Source organism: Macrobrachium rosenbergii, chromosome 11 (genome assembly GCF_040412425.1).
Source record: "Macrobrachium rosenbergii isolate ZJJX-2024 chromosome 11, ASM4041242v1, whole genome shotgun sequence".
In the NCBI taxonomy this organism is placed as follows: domain Eukaryota; kingdom Metazoa; phylum Arthropoda; class Malacostraca; order Decapoda; family Palaemonidae; genus Macrobrachium; species Macrobrachium rosenbergii.
This window is the reverse complement of record NC_089751.1, coordinates 38,287,441-38,308,116: the sequence shown is the minus strand read 5'-3', so window position 1 is coordinate 38,308,116 and position 20,676 is coordinate 38,287,441. Positions and strand designations below refer to the sequence as shown.

General features: G+C 39.3%; 1 protein-coding gene across 2 annotated transcripts in view; it reads left to right on the top strand.

The window, feature by feature from the left end:
• Positions 1-9,381: 9,381 nt before the first annotated feature.
• LOC136843333 (RNA-binding protein FXR1-like) overlaps positions 9,382-20,676 on the top strand; it is a 94,138-nt gene continuing 82,843 nt past the window's right edge. For both annotated transcript variants that reach the window (XM_067111620.1, XM_067111619.1), the window contains exon 1: positions 9,382-9,517. In XM_067111620.1, the coding sequence (XP_066967721.1) occupies positions 9,467-9,517 (51 nt within the window). In that variant the 5' untranslated portion in view covers positions 9,382-9,466. The remainder of the gene's footprint in view (positions 9,518-20,676) is intronic.

Genomic DNA, 20,676 nt, shown 5'->3' with positions numbered 1-20,676 from the left:
AGTTGACAGTCCGACCGACAGTTCTACTCTTTTCATGCGGCCGCTCATCCGTCGAACTGTCGCAGTTGAACTGACAGGTAAACTAATCGTGAATACCAGACCTTTAACTCTAGCCTAATTAGAACTGCTTTCACCCTGGCTTCACATGCTCTGTGACTCACATTTTCTCTTGTTTTGTCATAATCCGTTTTGTCATTATTCGTCAGTCCACCGTCCAGCTTGCAGTTCTGCCATAATCTCACTCTTGCTAACATTCACTTGCAGATTTCTCTTTATAGACTTGCTTGAATTTCCAAATTCCCTTAATCTCTGCAACTTTTTTTCTACCATCATCATCATTTCTTCGTTCATTCCAAGAGCCCTTTACCTCGGTGCTCATTCTGTCACATACTTTAGTTTCCACGAATAACCAGTCCCACGCCAGATCTGTTTGTGAATGAAAATGTTTCTCCTTTCATTCGCAGCCTTCATTTCCGCAACTCCCATTAGTTTTCTTCTCATCATTCCCTCCTTTTTAGCAAAACCGAAAACACTCGCATCGACATATTCTGTTACAAGCAATTTCTTCATGAGAGATTCTTCTCGCCGCTTTCATTTTTATTTTTCAGCCTTTTCTACGCCAAGCACGGTACAAAAAATTACCTTCTTTTTTTACTTCCAAAATATCACCCTTTCAGAACTTCCGCCTATTGCCTCGTTTTCTTAATGCATCAAGCAACCTAGAAACCACTTTCCTCTTTCATCTTTCAGCTTGTGCATGTATACACACACAAACACACACACATATATACTGTTATATATATGTGTGTTTGTGTGTGTATACATGCACAAGCTGAAAGATGAAAGAGGAAAGTGATGTCCAGGTTGCTTGATGCATTAAGAAAATTACACATATGCACATGCACATCCACAAACACACACACACACACGTACGTATAATTTGTTAGTTTGTAAGTAAGTAGTTAGGCTGTAGTTTATTAGTTTCCCACATCTTTTTAGTTCAGTGGTAGATCAATATTCTTCGACAAAGGAAGGTAGTTTACTTTCCATTACGCACTGACAGTCTGGGAGACGGAGGAAACAAAGTCTCACTAGCAACATTAACAGGACCTACGAACACCATGTTTCATTATCATCTTCATCGCTCGTAACCATAAACAAGTAAACTATTGCATTGCAAATTGAAACTTAATTGACCGTAGCTGCTCTATAATTTGGTTAATAAAGTAATTCGTTGATTGTTTTCTTTCTGCGCACCAAACTTCCTCTCATTATTTTCGTCTGCACTTCGATCATTTTTTACTGAGCAAACTTGCCACCAAACACTTCCGAGAAACTTCCATTGTGTAAACAAAGTAGACGCTTGCGCGCAAAGAACGATGGAGCGCTACTAGACTAGGCTACCGATTCCTAGGCTATCGATTCTGAAGTAAAGTTTCTGTATAAGTTATCTAATTGGTTACTTTTCGCCATTTATAGGGTTGAAAGAATTTTCACTGGTGATAAAGTAGCATCTGTAAGTGGTATTGAAAACTGGAAGGAAGAGGTAATAAACAGCGATGAATGACGAGCTCTCTCTCTCTCTCTCTCTCTCTCTCAACCATTGGCATAGCCGGGGGCAGGCGGTACTTGGGCCATTGCTCCCGACGCCCAACCTCCCACAATTGACAATAAATAAGTGTATTATGTACCACAAAAATTATAATAAAATTACTCCATTCTACATGAATAATAATGTAAGTGACAATTTATATTTAAATGCGTTTTAACCTAGCTTCAAGATAAATTGCCTTCGAATCTAGGATTCATTTCTAGCATATGAACTAATTTCTCAGGTGTTTGACTCGCTTGGAACTGCATACTATCGTCTTATTATCAGCCCATACACACGATGTCTGTTCCTCTCTGCCTAACTCTCGTGACACGCACACGTGTCTTCATTTGTGTACGGGGAAATGCACATGAAGCCGATGGCATTCAAATTCTCAGCCGCCTCTTCGTTAGTTATGAAAAACTTAAGCATACAAGCACAATATAAAACAAGTGTCACGAAAATCCTTTAGCCAAATTTCTCATCAACATATTGAAAATTTTATATATATATATATATATATATATATATATATATATATATATATATATATATATACATACTAATAGGACCTCACTGAAACTGGATGTTAACTAGCGGAGTTATTTATTAAAAAAAATTACAAACTTTCCAGGACTAATAGTCTCGTTTTCAAGTATCCGTAGATTCTACGGATACTTGACAATGAGGACTGTTAGCCCTGGAAAGTTTGTAATTTTTTTTTAATAAGTCTGCTAAATACCATCCAGTTTCGGTGAGGTCCTGTTAGTAATTGTATTAATGCACGGAACAATTGTGTAAGTGATAAAGTTTATATATATATATATATATATATATATATATATATATATATATATATACATATATATACATATATATATATGTATGTATATATATATATATATATATATATATATATATATATATATATATATATATACTGTAGTATCGGGTCCTAGTAGCTTCTGAGAGTTTGTGGTTAATGCAGGACATGCATGCGTATCCTTTATCTAACGGGAGAGGATCAAAGTTTTCGGATGACAATAATGTTAGATCACAGGATTTTCACGTTAAAATTAAGTGACATATGGAGACAAGTCAACGCCTTTGAAAACCCATCTGTATTACTCCACGGAAATTTCCCGTGCAATCCATAGAAAAACCTTAGCATCTGTAAATCGTATCATATTGAATTAGATATTAACACGTTATTGTTAACAGTGTTCGAAATAATAGTTACGTTTTCCACGCAAATATGTGCCTGTGATTTTAAAATGACATTTACATAACAAGTTTGTTCTTTGTTTACCGGAGTCTTTGTAAGTCTTATGTTCAGCTGTTCATGCATTGGTTCATCTTTCTCTAAACGAATAATAGGCAATACATTTTGAACCAAACAATTATATACGTCCGTAAACAACTTAAATTATATTTTAAGGCAATGCACCAGTCTGAAGAAATCTGCGTCTTGGAAGACTTCAGCCCCCAAAAGAGGCTCCAGAGTTCTGGAAGCGTGTTTCGTTAATCAATCAAAAACTTTAGATCGGCTTCTAATGGGTCTTATTCTTCAAATAGAAGTCTCACAAAAATAAGAAAATTGAGATTTGAACTTAGTTAAAGGCTACTGTAAGATTCTTGCGGTCGCAGAGAGAGAGAGAGAGAGAGAGAGAGAGAGAGAGAGAGAGAGAGAGAGAGAGATTTACTGTGCTTTATTAAAGGTTTCGAAGGATTTTTCTCAGAGAGGTTCCAGGATAATCAATAAGTTCTCCAAAATCTTAACTGGAAACTGAAAACCATCTCCCTGCCTGTGATAATAAAGAGAGGCTTGTGTCCACTATATTAAACAAGTAAAAAATGCGCCGAAGTTTCTTTGGCGCAATCGAGTTTTCTGTACGCCGCGGCCCAAGATACTTTAACCATCGCCTGGTGGTGGCCTGTCCTATACCGTTGCCAGACGCACGATCATGGCTAACTTTCAACTTAAATAAAATGAAGACTGCTGAGGCTAGAGGGCTGCAATTTAGTATGTTTGATGATGGGAGGGTGGATGATCTACATACCAATTTACAGCCCTCTAGCCTCAGTAGTTTTTAAGATCTGAGGGCGAACAGAAAAAGTGCGGACATAAAAAAGTGCGGACTGACATACAAAGCCGGCACAATAGTTTTTTCTACAGAAAATTAAAAAGGCTCAAGACTGTCTGGTTAAAATTTTACACAAAATTTTAAACCTGAGCCCTGAAGATTTCCGCAAGGAAAAATGTGGAAAGTTTCCAGCAAAATTCGTGATCTCCAAAGACTCAATAGGAGTTCGTTGGAATTCGCAAAGTGGGTTTTGGTATTTCTTTGTAAAGCTTCATCAAGATTGTTTCAATTTATAATGCACGTGCTTTTCCTTTTGAAATACGAGTAATGGGAAACCCCAATCTTTTATCATCACAAGCATGCAGACGCTCTTCATTTTCCAGTTCAGATTTCGCAGAAATTAATTGCCTCGGAACTTTTCATATAAATATGCTTCGAAACCTTCAATAAACAGCGCGCGCGCTCTCTCTCTCACTCTCTCTCTCTCTATGACTATGAGAAAGATGAGGAAGCAGGTCATTAAATCTGAAACCACGAATTTTCCTTCATATTTTTGTGAAACATTCATTTCCACTGGAAGAAAAAGACCCATCTGGGGCCTAACCAAGGGTCTCGAACCACAAACATTAAGCAAGCTTCCGGAACTCGGGAGCCTCACTTGAATGCTGCAGATTCTTTCAGACTGACACTTGACATTTAGAAGTATAACTTCCATTCTCCATGTAGAATTTTGTAAAAATGAGTCAGTTACGACATCTAACGCACGGGCTGGTCGGGAGACCCTTCCCGTGGGATATATTTCTTGAGGAAGCAAGGGATCCCCCACTGAGGAATGCCTTCCTTTGGGCAGTTCCCAGGAGGGAGGCAGGGCACCTGCAGGCCGGGATGCATCTCCTCAAGAGGGTCTTTCCATGAGGGTAGTGGTTGCGTCTTTTTAGGGAGGACATCTTCCAGGGAGGGGGTCTAGCCCCTCCCCATGAAGCCAGTACACCCCACGGCAGGGAGGTCCTCCTATGGGACTGCATCCCCACGACGGAGGCAGGGCTCTTGCCAGGTCAAGAAGCATCCCCAGTAGAGGGGCTTCAACACAGGGGTGAAGAGCTGCCTTCCCTAAGGACGAAAAAATAATACAATAATTTATTGTCAGTTGGGGAGGTTGGTGGCCGAGTGTGTCTGTCTGACTACGTCCCTTCTTCTTCTCGGCTTAATCCCACGCATCACTGCTTCTTTACTCCTGATACTCCTTATACCCTCATCCTAAATTGCCCAAATAAATCAGGAACTCTCTCTTAGACCATTTTAGGGTTGCATGAATGCAGTGTCTTTTTCTAAAATTATTTCAATCATTCTTCAAGAGGATGGTTTTTTTACATTCCTCCAGAATCTCTCTCTCTCTCTCAACTATATGCAAGTTTCGTATTGTCAATATGTTTACAGAATATAACTTACAGCCACTTCCATCACCAATAAACAGCCATCCTTACAGAGGAAACTGACCTATGAAGGGCAGTGCCTCATTTCGCACGATATTCACATCAAGGTCCATTGAATAGTCAGATACAAATTTCAATCCATGTATCATTTAATTTTACTCTTTACTTCCATATTATAGGACTGACACATTTCATAACCAGTAATGGTGTTCATTTGCTTTACTTATCCTCTCTTACCCATTGCCCAAAGATAAATTGTGATAACTTTTATATTAGGTTTAATTATAATTTATAAGAGTCTGCCATAAAATCATTTCTCTTTGAATAGTTTTAAGGAAACGGTTTCGTTTTCTTTCCTAAAAGGTCAGCCACAATGAAATATAATACTGCTCAATGTGAATTGTATGATTGAAACGAGTATATAATGAATTACGAATTCTGATATGAAGTTCCTATTGGTTTACATCCTCTTGTTAAAGACGTTTCTCCTGTTTCAATCCAGTTAGTTGGCGCCTTGTGAACACATGAACTGCTTACTCTATTGGCCTCTTTCTAATAGATAATTTATTTTTCGCATTTGTGGTTTACATATATATATATATATATATATATATATATATATATATATATATATATATATATATATATATATATATATATGTGTGTGTGTGTGTGTGTGTGTGTGTGTGTGTGTGTGTGTGTGTGTGTGTGTGTGTGTGTGTAACTCGTCGTTGATATGTAGGCTATAAGATACTTGAGCATAACAGACACCAAATGAAATGATTTAAATGAATAAGCAAATATGATTAAGTCTCTGTCTCCCGTCTTACTGTCAGATCAAAGTAAAAAAAAAAAAAAGCAGGTAAAAGATTTCTCTTTACAAACAAAAGCATATATGGTAGAAGTGGCACACACAACCTGTCTGGATCTAAGTCCCGTAAGTTTAGACGAACTAATGTCTACATATGCCAGTGCTCTTGAGAATGCAAGCGCTATTCCCTTGTGCAGTTGTCTTAGATTTCTGTAATAAAGTCCCTTTTTATTAAAGAATTTGGTCGTAATAGTCCCTGAAGCTGATGTTACTTTATAAGTAGTTAATAATACATTGAAATTGAGAGCTGAAATTGACTTATACCTAAAATGACATGAATTTCACAATGTGTATAAATTTAAAGCCTAAATTTCAATGATACGGAGGTTGTTGAGACTGTTGAGCATTGCTGAAACGACTGTGTATACATTTGGTGTTAGTTTTGGCTTGTAATTTTTCTTGAGAGCAAGAATGAATCATTGAATCTTCCACACTCTGTGGGAAACATAAATTCGACAAAGAACGTGGACAGGGATTCATTTAGATAAACTCAGGTCACATCAGGTCGTCGGCTTTGCATGTTTTAAAAGGACATTCGAAATGTGCACAAGTGGTATGTAACCCATTGGAGACTGGCAGACACAGAGGACTTTTAATTAGCCAATAGCCTCGTTTCCGTACCAATGGAAACGGCTTCCATGGCTGAATTGAAACGAAGTGAATATAGAATTTAGGCCAAAGGCCAAGCACTGGGACATATGAGGTCATTCATCGCTGAAAAAGGAAATTGAAAGTAAAAGGCTTGAAAGGTGTAACAGTAGGAAAACCTCGCAGTTTCAATATGAATCAGGTTGCACTGTGAATCAATTGTTAGGAGAGGGTGGAAAGTAAGATGGAAGAAAAAGAATACGAAAGGAGGTACAGTAAAAGGAGCGAAAGTGATCGGAGCTAGGGGCCGAAGGCACGCTGCAAAGAACGTTAATTGTATTACATACAGTACATTGCATGAGGTGCACTAACGGTACTACCCTTCCTAATGGCTGCCATATTGTGGCTGGCCTTCCACCTCGCTGGGAGAGTTATAGGTGTCGGTTGTTTACAAAATGTGCAACCAATAAATTGAGAGGGAAAACAAAAGTTACAGAGGAGATGGCCCTCAATGTATCTTGTCCAACGGTTGGAATTCAATTCACGAATTAAAGAAGGGAAGGCGTAGCATTCCAGGAAATGTCAAAAGTGATAGGTAAAGGGGAGGACAGCGTAAGAGCTAAGCGCAGAAATGTGTGATGGCCAAATGAGATGAAATTCTAAGAGTAAAGCGCTGGAAGCGTTAGTTTATCAAAGAGGGTGAAAAGACCTCAGATATCACTCCCAAAATTTATGTAATATTAAAACGAAATAAGTGAAACATTGCCATATTGGTCAGTCTCTCACGACGAGCAAGAGCGGAAATTTTCCATGAATACTAAGTGCCCTGAATATAGGGCATGGCTACCTTAGAATCGTAACTTTAGAAACAAAATATTTGAATGTGGATGATTTAAAAGTGCTTGTACTTAACTATACAATTATAATAACAGACATCTGCAAGTTTCAATTATGATCCACCAAAGTATTCACCGAGGAAGTTACGATGTTTAATAAATAATTAATAAATCTTCACGCTATCTGCTTGCGCCCAAGGGCTTCAGAGGCTATCCATTAAAAACCTGAATAAAAAACAAGTATTCTGACGTGCATACGGGTAAAGAATATGCTACTAAAATATTTTAAACGCCTGTTATACCAAAATACTACCGAAAGTATGACTACGCGTTGGATGCCCAAAAAAAGGAAGAAAGGGCTTTTTGTTATGTTTATGGTAGTTAGATATTACTACCTTCCATTTGTTATTGTGAATACCTGTTTGGGTGAAATGATCGGTTGTTAGTATTAATTCCATTCTCGTCGCTGAATATCCTGGATGTAGGATGATACAAAAGCAATCTTCTGTTGTGGCGCGAGACACGGACTGTCACAAAGTGACGAAGATGATACAGTGTATACATAAGAGTATAAATGACACAATATACATAATAATATATGAGCATCGAAGCTAAGATAATAAGGCATCATATCCTACTACATATAGAAGAACTTACAGAATCGTAGTCTGTGAGGTAGTTCATATAGGATTCCATACTAAACATGAGAATAACATTGTTGCACTTATATACACTGCAATATTGTGCAATACCTACGAACTGAACACGTTCACCGTACTGAACACGTTCACCGTAAGAGAATTTCCCGCTCTAGTCACGTAAGGTATCTTGCACTGCGGCGTTGCATATCTTGCACTTACATATGTGACATACAGTATATGACACTTTTGATCAAAAGAAACCGAGAATTGGCTACTCAATGAATTAACCCCTCTCCCCACCCAACACAAACCCACACACACACACACACACACACACACACACGCACGCGCACGCTCGCGCGAAACTAACAATGAATTTAAAAATAATTAAAAAAGCACATCAAACTGTTTTTATATGAAAACTAAAACTTGTAACTGACAAATAATGGGAGCACTCTGATAGATCGAGCTAATGCCGATAGGTAGGCTTCCGATATTAAATTTGAAAGATATGATAACAAAATAACTGGCCATGGAGCCAAAGAGATGTAGAAATTAGATATTCAAGAAGATTCTATAATTAAACAGCTAGTTCAAAATCCTAATGAATCATGATAAAGAATGCCACATTATTCAAGAAGGTTAGAAGCTATAATTGACAAGTAGGCCTAAAGCAGAGTATGTTTGATAGACCTATGATGTATGGTAAGCAGACCGGCAGCCAGATAAACGCAGGGGATGAACATGAAGCCTCTAAATTGCTTCTTTCTCTTCTTTGTGTTTAAGATGGCCTAATGCCTGTACAAGCTCTTGCTCACAGAGCATTATAATTCATTCGATTATGTGAGGTGAGTGGTGTGAATGTAGGTGAGTTTTTATTAATGTGGACCAAAACCAAAAACTTAAAGCACGTTTGACAGTGAATCAAGTATGCTTTACAATTTCGTTAATAAAACTATTCACTTAATAAAGATCACGCTTCATGATGCATCTACGGAAGTGGGTGTACTTACTCTTTTTTACGTTCTAAACAAAACTACTGCATACGATGGTGAGAATTACACATTGAATTACAGCGAACGCGGCCTTAAGTTATTATAGCGAGGCTTGAAGTTTCTGATTGGTCAAAACTGCCTGAAGACCCTGCAATGATTGGTGGAAGTTTAGTTAGTCATATTCTTGTACTACATCCGTAAATGATCCTCTTTGATATTTGTCAAAATGATGATCTAGTAATTGATAAAATCGAAGTTAGGTGTCATAAATGATCATAGTTTATTAATAATGATTAAATAAATAGATGTGGCTTATCAGAGAAGAAAAAACATGGTAATTAGTTGGTTGTTGTGTGAGAACCAAGAACGAGAAGTTTTTCTCGCTCCAGAATACGCCTTACTCCCATAATTCCCAGCCGGTATCAAGATGGACGAGCTGTATGTCGAAGTCTTGGGCCCTCATGGCGCCTATTATAAGGTATTTTTATCTTATGTTGCGAACCCACAACTTTTATGTGTTACGTAGCTGTGGCTGCTTTGTTTCTCTACCCGTTTGACATGTAGTGCTGCCACAATAAGCATTGTAAATGCCGTGTAGTGATGTCGATAAAGTCCAGCTGACCAGATGAAAATGTAAACAAAATGATGACATGCCCTTTGACATGCCCTGTCTTTTAATATATCTCCGCTCACAGCGTTTCCTGTAAAGGGTTAAACGGTCATCTTTTAGAAGGGTTGGATGAAATATATGTTGTATGTCATAATTTCGAGGTACTTTGGAAATGACCGATGTTGTTGGGTGTTGCATTTCGAACGGTCGTTCATCGTAAATGCTCGGGCTAGCTGGCTCCCGTTGTTCGTGAGCCAGAAAGTATATTATTTTTAACACGTTTAAAGGGAAAGGAGGGAAAGATGGCGTTACTTTAGGACCTAGTGACGCTGTAGCCTAGCCTGTGTGGTTGTGGTAACAAGGACATTACTTTGGCTCTTGGAATTTTGTGTGTCTGCTCATCAAGTTTTAATCCCAAGGCTGAACGCTAATTTTGACGCGGGGCGATATGCATATATCAAACTGTGACCATAAACGACACCATGCTTTAATCATTACGATAAAAAGAGACTTCTGTATAGGCTTGGATCTGTCTGACTAGGATATTCAATGCGAAATTTATAAGTAAACTAACCTAGCCTAGTTCGGTAATGTTAGAGTTGGCAGTTTCCCAGATAGTAAATTTTTACTTTGGGCAATAATTGTATTCCGAACCTGAAAATGTGATTTTTCTATGTTCTAGGGAGTGTTTGAACTTTTTTGACAATTATTAGTAGCAAATTTGCTAGTAACTTGAGAGATACCTGACCCCTCCCCTTAGGCTAGGCTATATCCTACAATTGTGGGGACCAAAGTAGTAAACTGGTTTTTTTTTGTGCAGAAAAATACAAATTGTGTATAGATATAAAATATATATATATATATATGAGTTTATTCTAGCTTTTTGTAGAACGTTGGGCCTTTACCCTGAAAGGCTCTTCACCCCTCCCCCCACCTAATCTAACCTAGGGCACTATAAGTTTAGATAATAGGGTTAGAGCCTAACTCACCTGTGCCCAATCCACCTAACCTAGGAAATGAGCCCTTACCTGTTCAGGGAGGCCTCAACCCTGACCTTCCCTCCCCATAACATAGCCTAGGCCACCAGGTCTTTACTTACCTAGTGTATGGTGTCACTAAAAACCTTTTGTAACCCATAGCCTAATCAGAATGAGAACTTGCAGAAACATCATGGGAATAGAGTATATCCCTGTATTTCATTCATTATGTATTTTCCCATATCCAAAAACATGTCTCCCACTGTGGTCCCCCAGAATAATAGGATAACTTATAGGATAACTTATAAGGGGTCTACCAAAGTGGATGCCAGAAATGTCCAAACAACCATTGAAAAATTTTCTGTGAAACTTTGCAGTACATCCAAAATAATCCAATGAACAAGAGTTGTGTGTTTACACCAAAGACTCCATAACTGAGAACTGAAGATGATTTTGTCAAGCTACTCTTTGATTTCCAAATCCCATTTAATTGGGGAAACTTTCAACAAAAGAACCAATCAGGTTTCGGCATTTCCCACATAGGTTAGCCACATTTCCTGATGAAAATACCAAAAGACATTGAAAATATGCTAGTCATCCTAATCAGAAGTTGATTAGGATCCCTGCTGATATGGATGTCGAAACAGAAAACTTTGAAAAAGTCCGAGTGGGTAGCAATACAGTGTTCATAAGTGAATATCTCGGTAACAAATTTGCAATAGATTTTAGTATGCACTTTATATTAAGCATATATTAGGAGACTTATGAACAGCACAAATGCCAATATTTAGAAATTGTATTAAGAAGAAAACAAGAACCTGCCTTTGAAATGGATTCTCCAAATCAAAGCCAGAAGTGTTCATATAAAATTTGTGGTTTAGTGAATGAAGAACAGTAACTTTACTATACAATATTGATAAATGTTTATCGGTGACTGTTAATACCAGTCATTTATTGTGATGAAATTACTATTCAGAATTCTGTAGAATTCTGAGAGGCACCTCTAATTGTTTTTGCCAGCTTAGAAATTTGGTCTTAGCTACAATTCTCCTATTTGAAGAGAGAAAATGATAAAGTTTTTCTCAGCATGTTCAGTGTTTTAAAACCCTATCTGTTCTTTTGTTGATGGTTAAATAGTAGTTAATATGAAGCAAGAGGTAAAAAATGACAAAAATACAATGGAGTTTGATGTCGTCACTTAGCATTAGCAATATGGCTAGGCTTTGTGTGTACCACCTAGTGGTGAAGTACTGTACTTGTAATCAGTGGTATCCAATTACGGATAATTTGCTTTGCTTCTAAATATCTTATGACTCATGATATGCAGTGACGCTGATTCCTGACAATACCAAATCTAGGTATGAGAATGGTAGCTGTACTAGCATATACAGTACAGTGTAAGGCTATTCACTGTTATTTGCTGATGGTTTTAAATGCTGCTTCTGCTGTTCTTTAAAGGAACTGCATTGAAAATACTTAACAAGGTATATAACCAGGGTAAGTATTGCTTAGTCAGATTACCTGTCAGATATTTTTATAGCTAAACCATTGCATTGGCATACCACATCAAGTAGCCCGCCCAAGCCTAGCTGTGTACTTATATTCCATACAGTTTTTTAAGTATATTCCATACAGGTTTTTAAGTTATCACAAAGAATATATTTTGCATTTTCATGATCCACGTATATTTCTACAGCCATTTTCTAGTGCATATTTCATGTTAATGCTGCTATTTATTCAGTACACGTAGGCTATTTAAGTCTTCAGTTTATACTGCAACTATTGCCTTTTTCCATTACGTATACAGGCAGTCCCCGGTTATCGGTGATGGGTTTTACGGCGCTTGTCTTGTAAAGAAAACTGGCAATTTTTGGCGTCGAAAATTGCGGTTGTCTGCGTATTGGTGCTGATAATTGGGTATTGGCACTGATCCATAAATAACAGAGGTGCTGATCTCCGGTTATTGGCACCAATAAACAGAGCAGTGAAAATCAACTTAACGGTGATTTCGCTTATCGTCGCCCCGTTGTAACGGAACCCCCGCCGATAACCGGGGACTGCCTCTACTATATTAGTACTTCACAGTGTCTTCCACAGTTGGAGTTTCTCACAGTGCCACCTGTAGAACCTTGCCTATCTCCATTATTTTCTGGCTCTCTTTATCTTGCTGTTCCACTACTCCAGCTCCTCTGTTTGCTGTCATACAGTCTCAAGTGCTGAATGACCAGTTTCCCAAGTGCTTGGCTAGATAACTCAGATTTTATGTCAGTTAATTATAGTTAAAGGACATAACTGGAGGCTTTCAATGTTAAGAAAGCCTCAAAGCTATGGGTAATTTTTTGTTTTGTTGTGTTTCCTCATTGAAAATTTAGCAAGCATTGGCAACATGAGAAATGGTTGTTTAAGCAGTGTTTCCATCTGCCAATATGCTTTCTTGTAGAAGTGACCAATGGAAACTAGATTTCAATTAGAAAGGATCCTTTAAATTCAAACGGTGAATGCTAGGAACAAAGAGTCCTCTGCATGAGGGGTCTTGACTATATAAATGATAGAAATGAACATTTTTCATAGTTAATCGTGTGACTTTGTTCCTAGATCCCACCAGATGTGCAAAATCAGAGAAAATCCAGAACCACTGACTAAAAATGCTTAGATGTCAAAATATTTTCTTTATTAAAACAAAAAAAAATCCTCTGTTGTTTAAGGCTCCCCGTACTGGACAGGGTCAGTGCAATCTCTAGATAGGGAAAGTGCAATGAGGTGGCATTGACAAGCTATTGTATTCAAATTCGACTTCAACAATCAACCTGACTCAATAGCAGGATTATTCACAATATTAACCAAATAAAATCAAGGCACCTTTTCTTGTAATGGAGCTCCCCCTCTGAATTTATAGATTTATCAGTAGTATAAAGCACCAATGGGAATCTGGGACCAGACAAACTAGTTTGTGACAAGCAGGTGAAGCATCATTTTTTGGTTCCTCAGATACCATTGTGACTTGAATACTGATCTACAGCCCTCTCAGTTTTGCAGGCATTTTATTAGATAAATAATTTTTTCATGGATATGAAACTGGATGTGTACAAAATTTGGAACTAAATGGCCATGCATTATTTCAAACAAAATGTCACTCAAATTTTCTTATAAGTAACTTATCAAGTAATTACATAGCTATACTTTCCACTGGTGCAGCAGCTTAAATTTTAAAATCTGCGGTAGCGCTCCGGTTGCTTAGTGTAGGTGACCAATCCATGCCCACTAACGGGAATACTAGGAACGACTTCGCATACAACCCCATTCTCTTTCTGCTGTGCTTGGTGTAAACGTTGGGTGTCTGCAGCAGCAGCATTGTTTATTATTTGCCGGTTGGGTAACTGGATTTCGATGAAATGCTGCTGATTTCGAGTAGCCTTCAAGCCTACAGCCTTCAGGATCAGTATTTTATTTTGTTATTAAGATCTGATTCAAGTTTGTCATATTTCGCTACAGTGATATTGCAATAAATTGATTATCTCTCCTTTACGGAGTAGCGTATTATAACGAAAATATTGTGTTCGCTACTGAACTGATGTTTTTGGTCGCGAATACATATTGGCAAGTCTCAAATAATGTTTGATAAGGAATTAAGATATATTTTGTGTGATGGTACTTTGTGTACTTCAAAATAATTGTCTGTAAATAATTGATTTAGAACATTTACTTATTACACTTTCCTCTGCAGAGAACTGAAAAAGTGTAAGGGCAGAACGTAGTAAGGAGAGAAATTACTTAATTTGGCAATGGGATTTTGGATAAATACTTTCTCGACAGCTGAGAATCAGTGCTGAGCACCAAGAAGCTCTTACTAGTTTCCTGAGCTACTAACTAACCTGGCACCATCTACACCCTGGGAATGCCCAGTGCCAGCTCCCGATCGTCTGGCGCCAACTCTTCCCACATTAATTTTTTCTCTCTAGCTACTAGCCCTCTTATCTTCTCCCACGCCTGGCTCCCTTGCTTCCTTCCCGTGCCTTTGCCAGTCTTGTGTATGGGTTAACAGAAGTTAACCTTGTGATAGTGTAGTGTTGTGCAGTGGAGTAGGTGATTTACTGGCCCGTCGGTTTTCCTAGACCTATGTCACTGTCATACTCCCCTGAACCTGGGAGAAGTCATACTGAAAGTCCAATGGAGGCTGATAGGAAGTCGCCTGGGTAGTTACCCCCTCAGTCGAACCTGTTGTATGGTCCCAGGTTGTAACATAGAGCCACTGGAAAGACATCTTGCCATAAATGTAGGGGATGAAGTGACTATCCGGCCTGTCGGATCTCCTAGACCAAAGGTCACTATCCTGCTCCCCTAAACCTAGAAGTCGTACTTGCGGTCCAAGGCAGTCCAAGGAGGTTTGCCCCTGGGTAGTTGCTTCCCTCAGTTGAGCCTGTCGTCTGGTCCCAGGCCTCGCAGACAACCATTGAAAAGGCATCCGAAAGAATGTGCTTTAGTGATTTAGATTCCGGTTTGGAAGTTCACAGTGCTTGTCTCCTGAACTTCAGTTGTGGAGTGCCAGTATTTGGCGCCAAAACACTCTTCCAGTGCTCTTAGATGCCCAGCATGCGAGCGCCCAGCAACTTCCAAGCGTCCAGTGGCTCCAAAGTGCTCCTGACTCTCCTAGATGGAAGGAAGAAGATGTACCGAAAGTCCAAAGGAGGTTGGTGGGGTTTGCCCACGGGAAGGTCAGCTCCTTGGTAGTACCTGTCAATCAGTTCGCATAATGGAAGACCCTCAGACTGCTTTGAAAGGGCGTCCCTTTTAGTGTCCACCAGTTGTCATCGGACTCAAAATTAGCCCTGACTAGGCATTCTAGGTGTCTTTCATGACGCGTCCCAACCCTTGAAGAGATGTAGTGACAGTGAGACGTCTCCTATTACGTTTCAACAGACTAGAGATTCTTTGCTCGGCGATATATAACAGTCACAGTCTCCGAGCGCTCAGCACCTGCTCCTGAGCACCCGCTGTCTACCTCTGTCCGATCGGCACTGGTTGCCAAAAGTTCGGTGCCAACTCCCGAGTGTCTGGTGCCAATCCCAGAATGCGTGGCGCCTACTCCAGTGTCAATATCTACCCAGTACTTGACTCCTGCCTGTGAACATTTATCACCCGCTCACGGACAGTCTTTTAGAATGCATTGTTGTTCTTTCTTGACTGCTAGTTCCCGATTGAGCACCTGACTCCAGTTTTTTCAAGTGACCAGCGCCAGTTCCCGATAACCTGGCACCAATTCTTCAGTATCAGTCCCATGCTTTTGGGCACCATACAGAGAGCATTAGTCTGCATATAGAGAGGACCCCTTTTCAGTACCGGGCACCCCCTCCTTGACAGTTGGTGTTTAAGCGTCGTGTTCTTTGCAGATGAGGACATTTATATCCAGTATTTTAGAGCCTCATGAAGAAAGCTCCCTCTTCTTAGGTAGCGGGAGTACTGGTTAAGAAGATAGAAGACTTCCAGCTTTTAGTCGAGAGACATTACCTCGATTTGTCTCTTGAGTCCTGTCCTGTGTGGGTAAGGGCGATTGAGATGTCTTTTAGTCGTGTGTGGGTAAGGGCGATTGAGATGTCTTTTAAGAGATCTCCACTCTTTACTTTGAAACCTCCAGAAGAAAAAACTCGTGTGCTCTCTCACTGCTGAGGGAGTCACACAATTGCATTCAGCCCTGTTATTTTCACCTCCAGGCCAACATCTCTTCCCTCAGGACACAGTTGAGAGAACTGTGTACTGCAGAGGGGTTTGGCGCAGTTTGTCAAATCCACAGTTATGCCAGTGCTAGGCTTCCGTGTTTTCCGCGTATGTCTTTGGCCTATCCGTATTGTTATCGAGTCTGTTATAATTGAGTCCGCTTGAATGTCCAAGCATCCGCCGACTGTCAAAGAGTCCGCAGGGTCGGCAGCTAGTCTGCATGGTGGTCTTCGAGTTGGGATGAGGATCTGCAAGTTCCCTCGGTTGTCTGCGAGACCACATAGTAGTCAGCGAATCTGCACGGCCCGCAACTCCTTTTTTCTCTTAGAATGGAAGACGAAATTCAGGATAGAGATGAACCAGGCAATCCTGTCATCCACTCTCTCCAAGGGCGTTTGGATGAAGACATGAGTTTTGCAGGAAGTACCCTTCCATGTCCCCACCGGATTCTGGGAGTATCTCAAGTCTGTCTGGCAGGACAGATATCTCTAGTGCGAGGATCTGTTTCGGCCTCTCTACGGCAGGCCTACTCTAGAGTCCTCACTCCTCTAGTGTTTGACTTCGTTCTGGAACGTCATTCTTTACCTGGATGACTGACTTCTTCGATTATCTCTGAAGGAAAGTGCTAGGAGGTTTTCTAACATTAGGGACAGGGAAACACAGCTGGACACTTTTGTTTACAGCCATACCCAGAACTTACGCGAGGTTGGGTTCCAGAACCCCTCGCTCAAGGCAAATTTTTGCGTAAGTTTGGCATGGTCTCTAAAAATGCTAATAAATGTTTATTTCTAAAGTTTAAACACTAAATATGACCCTAATCATGCTCCCGAATTATTAAGCTAACTTTTAAATGAAATTAAAATTACTATAATTCCATTTAAAAGCTATCTTAATACATTTTAGAAGTCTTCTCAACCTCTTTTTAATAACTTCTTTTTTCTGCATCTCTCTCTTTGTCCTGGAATGCTTTTTCATGAACAAACAGTATTTTTTACTTGGACTAATACAACTCTTAGTTATTATGTCTCTACTTTTTAGAAATATTTGCCATACTAGCGCATTTACACTACATAGAAGACACAGGTAAAATTAGATCAATTTAAATTACTGTACAGGTAAAGACGCCCAGAGAAATAATGTTATAAAAATGTTTGAGTGCTATGAATGAGAGAGAGAGAGAGAGAGAGAGAGAGAGAGAGAGAGAGAGAGAGAGAGAGAGAGAGAGAGAGAGAGAGAGAGAGAGAGAGAGAGAGGAGAGGAGAGGAGAGGAGAGAGGAGAGAGAGAGAGAGAGAGAGAGAGAGAGAGAGAGAGAGAGAGAGAGAGAGAGAGTTAGTCTTACGTTACATATCATAAGAATGAAATTTAGCTTAATTAGTATTAAGCTAACTTTTAAACAAAATTAAGTTATTGTAATTTTATTTAGAAGTTAGCTTAATACATTACCCTTAAAAAAAAAGAAATAAATGGTTGACATAAAAATGAGTGTGAAGATTAGTATACTGTCTTTTTTCTCTCTCTCTCTCTCTCTCTCTCTCTCTCTCTCTCTCTTCCCCCCCCATTCCACCGATCTATTTTTAGAAGTCTTCTCAACTCATTTTTAAAAACGTCTTTATTCTGTCTCTTTCTCTTTGTTCTGAAATGCTCTATGTCTCTGTTTTAAAATGGTGCATTTACAGGTTGTAGATGGTACAGGTAAAATCAGATCAATTTAAAATTATCTACTATAGAGTTAAAGACATACACAGAAACAGTAATACTTAGGTTGCCCTAACTACCAGAGAGAGAGAGAGAGAGAATTGTGTAAGAAACCTTTGACCCGCTCTGCTTGTCATGTTAAATTGACGTCTGACAGCTTTGCCTTCGAGCTTCGAACAAAAGATGAGGGAAAGATTGTTTGTTTAAAATACGTAACATACAAATTTTCTAATTACAGTTGTATTGTTGTTGTTGTTATTATTAATCTTATTAATATTTGAAAATTAGTACAGTACTTATTATTAGGTAAAAAATTTATTTATCATACAAAACAAATAAAAACATACACCATAAAAATTCTCTCATCTCAGTGAAAGAGAGAGAGAGATTATTACTTTTATTATATAATGTTATTTAATTTACACATAAAAGCTTGAAAACTTATAAATTACATAAAAATTAATATGAACACTTCTGCAGGGTTTCTCAGTATTCGTAGATGTTCGCCTGTCTGTGAAAAACTTGTGTGGGACAATTAGTTAGGTTCCAATGAAAAGTTCGTGTGTCTGTGAATTTGCGCAACTCGAATCGCACAGGTTCAGGGTAGTACTGTGTCCCCTTACCCCTGAATTAGGTCAGACCTACAGTAGTGGCTGTCTGAACATGAACCATTGGAAAGGAAGTGCCTTCATACTACAAACCCAGACCTAGTTTTCCATTCAAATGCCTAGGGTCTGGGTTGGGAAGCCTGCTTGGGGAACTGGGTAGTTTACGGGACGCAGCCGTCAGAAGGACATAATCTTCTCATCTCTCAGATAGCTGAAAGCTTTTCACTTACCACTTCAACACTTATCGACCCTATTGCACTCTTATACTGGTAATCTTGTTACAAGACTACAATCCTAAGTATATTCTCATCTCTGTCAGATAGCAGAAAGCTTTTCACTTATGGCTTCAGTGCTTATTGACCCTAATTCACTCTAGACTGTGGTAACCTTGTCACAAGACCACAGTCCTAAGTATATTCTCATCTCTGTCAGATAGCTGAAAGCTTTGCATTTGCAGCTTCAATGCTTCTCGACCCTTTTTCACACCTAGACTGTGGTGGCCTTGGTTCGAGACCACAGTCCTTATGCATGAGGAGAAGAAGGAAGCAAGGAGTCTCTCTCTCTCTCTCTCTCTCTCTCTCTCTCTCTCTCTCTCTCTCTCTCTCTCTCTCTCTCTCTCTCTCTCTCTCTCTCATATAAGATTCTTAACCATACTATTTCAGTTATCTGCTCTGATCATCTAATGCTCTTAGCCTTAATGAAGATTTCATTCACTTCAAGCATGGCACCTTCTTTGAAGAGATGACATTAGCACTGGGAATGGTTGCTGCAACTTATCTTGTGAGACAAAACAGGCAAACATGAAGAGAAAAAGGTGGAAGTGGTTTAAAGAGTGACTTATGAAAAGAAATGAGCTACCTCATGATGCACTGCTCAGTGAACTAAAACTAGTTGCTGACTCATCCTTCTCCTTTAACGTTTTGAAGAGAATTATGTAGGCATTATTCCTCTTTCCTATCACAGTAATCATTGAATTTCTCATTCTGGGGATACTGGTGTTCTTAGTATGAGCCATTAAAATCACTCCAAAAGTATCAAGATGAGTTCTGGTCAAGAGTTGCAAAGGTATTGAAGGTTATTTCTTGGTAAACCTCCCCACATCACAGTCTAGATATAGTAAAAGCAAATTGGGAATGTGAACCTGGTGTTGCCAGGTTCCTGCTATTGATAACGATGATCATTTCATTTAGCGTTGTGTATTGGAGGCCTCAAGGGAGGACACTAACAAGTACTTTCTGACAGTGCCAACACAGATGTATAAGCTGAGTTCTCTCCAGGTGAGACAGGTGCGTAGTTGTGGTTTGCCAGTGCCTTACTTTGTTGAAGGCTTTGCTTGAGTACTTACTTGTAGATATTTCTGTCCATGAGTATTCCAGGTAGCCCATCTTTTGGCTGTTCGTAGTAAGGAACTCAATGCTGTTCAGATTATTGTGGTGGTCCTCTTGCATTTGGTATTGAACACCGACATACTCCAACACTTGTTACCTGCCATGATGTCTACTAAAGAGAGTAAGGCTATTGGACAGAGTAAGGTGAAAAAATTCAAGCATATAGTATCTTTCTACATGTGTTGCCCATTCTTCCTTTTGTATGTGGTGTCACAAGTCTTCTCCCAAGAAGTCTGTTCAGTCTTTCTCTTAGGGTTTGTGGTGACATTTGCATAGTTGCATGAGGGATTTCACTTCGTTGACACTGGGTTCTCTGGGAGAGCTGGTGAACCACTGTTTCCCCATTTCTTCCAAGACATAACAACTGGTTTGAATTCGTCTGTATATATATCTGCGGAGGTATACAGAGAACAGTTATCCCTATCATCTTGCTGGGCATATATAAACAGAAGGTTCTTGTGCTGCAGGTCACTGCTTTGCAATACTACTAGGTGTCATGAGTGTCTGGATGCACTTGCTTGTGCAGGCTCTTGGGTGGTGCCTGGTTAGTAAAGAACTGATATGCACATGTGTGATCTCTGTATTGTATGCTTGCATACTGTGTAGTGTTCACGCATGAAAGGTTGCTATGATGTTACAGTGGACA